Below are 2675 nucleotides of genomic sequence, written 5' to 3'. Positions count from 1 at the left end.
TTTTTTTTTGTATTTTTAGTAGAGACGGGGTTTCACCGTGTTCGCCAGGATGGTCTCGATCTCCTGACCTCGTGATCCACCCGTCTCGGCCTCCCAAAGTGCTGGGATTACAGGCTTGAGCCACCGCGCCTGGCCAGAAAAAGGAAACTCTTATGCTTGGTTTTTTTAGAGGTAAGGAAATGACTTTGCCAGTCTTCCTGCTTCCTCTGCAAGTGACAGAAACCTATAGATAACAGTTACATATATTTATCATTTTATCAGCTGAATTGACAATAGTTTGAGCTCCCATTTTTGTCTGCTGGAATTAGAATTGTCCTATATGGGTGCCTCTTCACACCCAAATAAACAAAATAAAACTGCTTAGAATGTGATTTCTAAAGAGCTTATTATATTCTTACCAAATGTACTAAAGCAACAATGTAAATATAAAGCCTTGTGGTCTTTCTTTTTTCCTCCTTTTTAGATTGAACAGTCAGTATAACAACTCTGAAGAAAATTTTGAAGAGTAAAAACATTTAAAATAGTTTAAACAAATTTAAAATAGATTTTTAATATTGCTGTCATACTCTACTTAATTATTACTGTAACCACATTTATATACTTACTCATTTTTATTGTAGGAGTTGTTTTGAATTACTGCTTTCAGTATCTGAAAGTGAACTGCCTTGTGAAGTCTGGCTACCATTCCTTCAGTCTCTGCAGGTGAGTTGATTTTAACTCAGAAAAATTTTCTGTATCCAAGACACCTGATTAATTACTCCTAGCAAACTAAAATTAAAGCCTTAGAACAAAAACAAATTTATTATATATTGGTGTTAAGTTCATCAAATGACAAAAAGGCCCGTCACTTGAAGGGGATGTATTAAAATGGTTTTTTTTTTTCATTTGGTTTTGTAGAAATCAACAGAAAAGTTTCATTATTCAAACAAAGTTTACACAGCATAAAGCTATCAAAATCATACACAATTATAAAGGAACAATATTTGGATCCTTCGTAGCATACTTATTGGTAACCTTCAATATACAAAACACTATTTCATTACATCTAAGGTTCACCTTTTTCTTCCTAACACTCTAAGAATTATACCCGGCTGGGTGTGGTGGCTCACGGCTGTAATCCCAACACTTTGTGAGGCCAAGGCAGGCGGATCACTTGAGGTCAGGAGTTTGCGACCAGTCTGGCCAACATGCTGAAACCCTGTCTCTACTAGAAAATACAAATATTAGCCGGGCATGGTGGTGGGCGCCTTTAATCCCAGCTACTTGGGAGGCTGAGGCAGGAGAATCACTTGAACCCAGGAGGCAGAGGTTGCAGTGAGCCAAGATCACGCTGGTGCACTCCAGCCTGAGCAACAAAGTGAGACTCCATCTGAAAAACAATAAAAGCATAATAAATAATAGACCAGGCATGGTGGTACATAACTATAGTCCCAGCCACTCAGGAGGCTGAGGCAAGAGAATCTCTTGAGCCCAGGAGTCGGAGGCTGCAGTGAGATATGATCACATCACTGCACTCCAGCCTGGGTGACAGGGCTCATCTCTAAAATAATAGGACTCATCTCTAAAAATAAATGCATTCTGTCATTCATTTATTGATCACTAATTATGTACCAATCACTGCTTTATACTACATGTTACTTGTTTTATATCTTCTAATCAAATTACAAACCTTATAGTGTGAGGATTATTTGAATCTCCATTTACAAATGGGGAGACAGTTGAAGAGAAGTTAATTAGCTTGGCCAAAGTTACACACAGATTTCAAACCCTGAGCTTACTTTGTTAACCACTTCCTTGAGGACACAGCTTAGACCTGTTATAGCAGCTTAGACTTGTTTCATGTAGGCACAAATAAAGACATGCATATTAACAGACACACTTCATTATCTGAACATTTCTTTCCTCTGGAATGCATAACCCAAAATGAAATGATATAATGTTCTCTTTAGTGAGAAGAGGATTCTTTGTCATGTTCTTGGCCTATTTAAATCCCTGTAATGCAGTCCTAATATCTCACATATCTGTACAGCTGCTGAAATCATCTCTCATGCGTAGCACTTTGATTTTTGTCACTCTGTGTTCTGAAGCCGTTTTGTTCTGGCATATGGCATTCTAAAAGGGCAAATCCTAATTAGGACTATTACTACTATATTAATACTGTTCCAGTATCCTATATCTCAAATACTTGGGAGTATTTTGGATTTTGGAATATTTGCATTATACTTAGTAGTTCAGTATCCCTAATCTGAAAATCCAAAATGCTCCAGTGAGCATTTCTTTTGAGCATCATGTTGATGCTTAGAAAGTTTGGGATTTGGGGAACGTTTTGGATTTCAGATTTTTGGATTAGGGATACTCAACCTCTATCCTTTTAGAGAGATCTCTCACATTTCTTTTTTTTTTTTTTTTTTTTTTTTTTTTGGTTTGAAGTTTATCTTCTGGTATTCCTCAAGTTGTGAGTTGGCTTTCATTAGAGTTTTTAGAAGGTCTTTGCAGAGAGAGGGTCTATGGAATCTACTTCCTAATCTGGAGTTAAGAGCAAAAGAATTTGACCATAGGACCAACAGAATATTGACCTGCAAAAGTGATAGACAGCAGTGCTTCAGTTTTATTCATTCATTCATTCATTCATTCATTCATTCATTCATTTTTAGAGACAAAGTCTTGCTCTGTTG

General features: G+C 36.9%; 1 protein-coding gene across 1 annotated transcript in view; it reads left to right on the top strand.

The window, feature by feature from the left end:
* Positions 1–2675, top strand: part of RLF (RLF zinc finger) — an 82185-nt gene that overhangs the window by 30363 nt on the left and 49147 nt on the right. The window contains 1 exon segment of the mRNA XM_017873327.1: positions 621–702. Coding sequence (XP_017728816.1) covers positions 621–702 — 82 coding nt within the window.

Source organism: Rhinopithecus bieti, unplaced genomic scaffold (assembly GCF_001698545.2).
Source record: "Rhinopithecus bieti isolate Rb0 unplaced genomic scaffold, ASM169854v2 scaffold_6907, whole genome shotgun sequence".
In the NCBI taxonomy this organism is placed as follows: Eukaryota; Metazoa; Chordata; class Mammalia; order Primates; family Cercopithecidae; genus Rhinopithecus; species Rhinopithecus bieti.
Note: the sequence above shows the minus strand (reverse complement) of the source record. Positions and strands in the feature narration are given on the sequence as shown.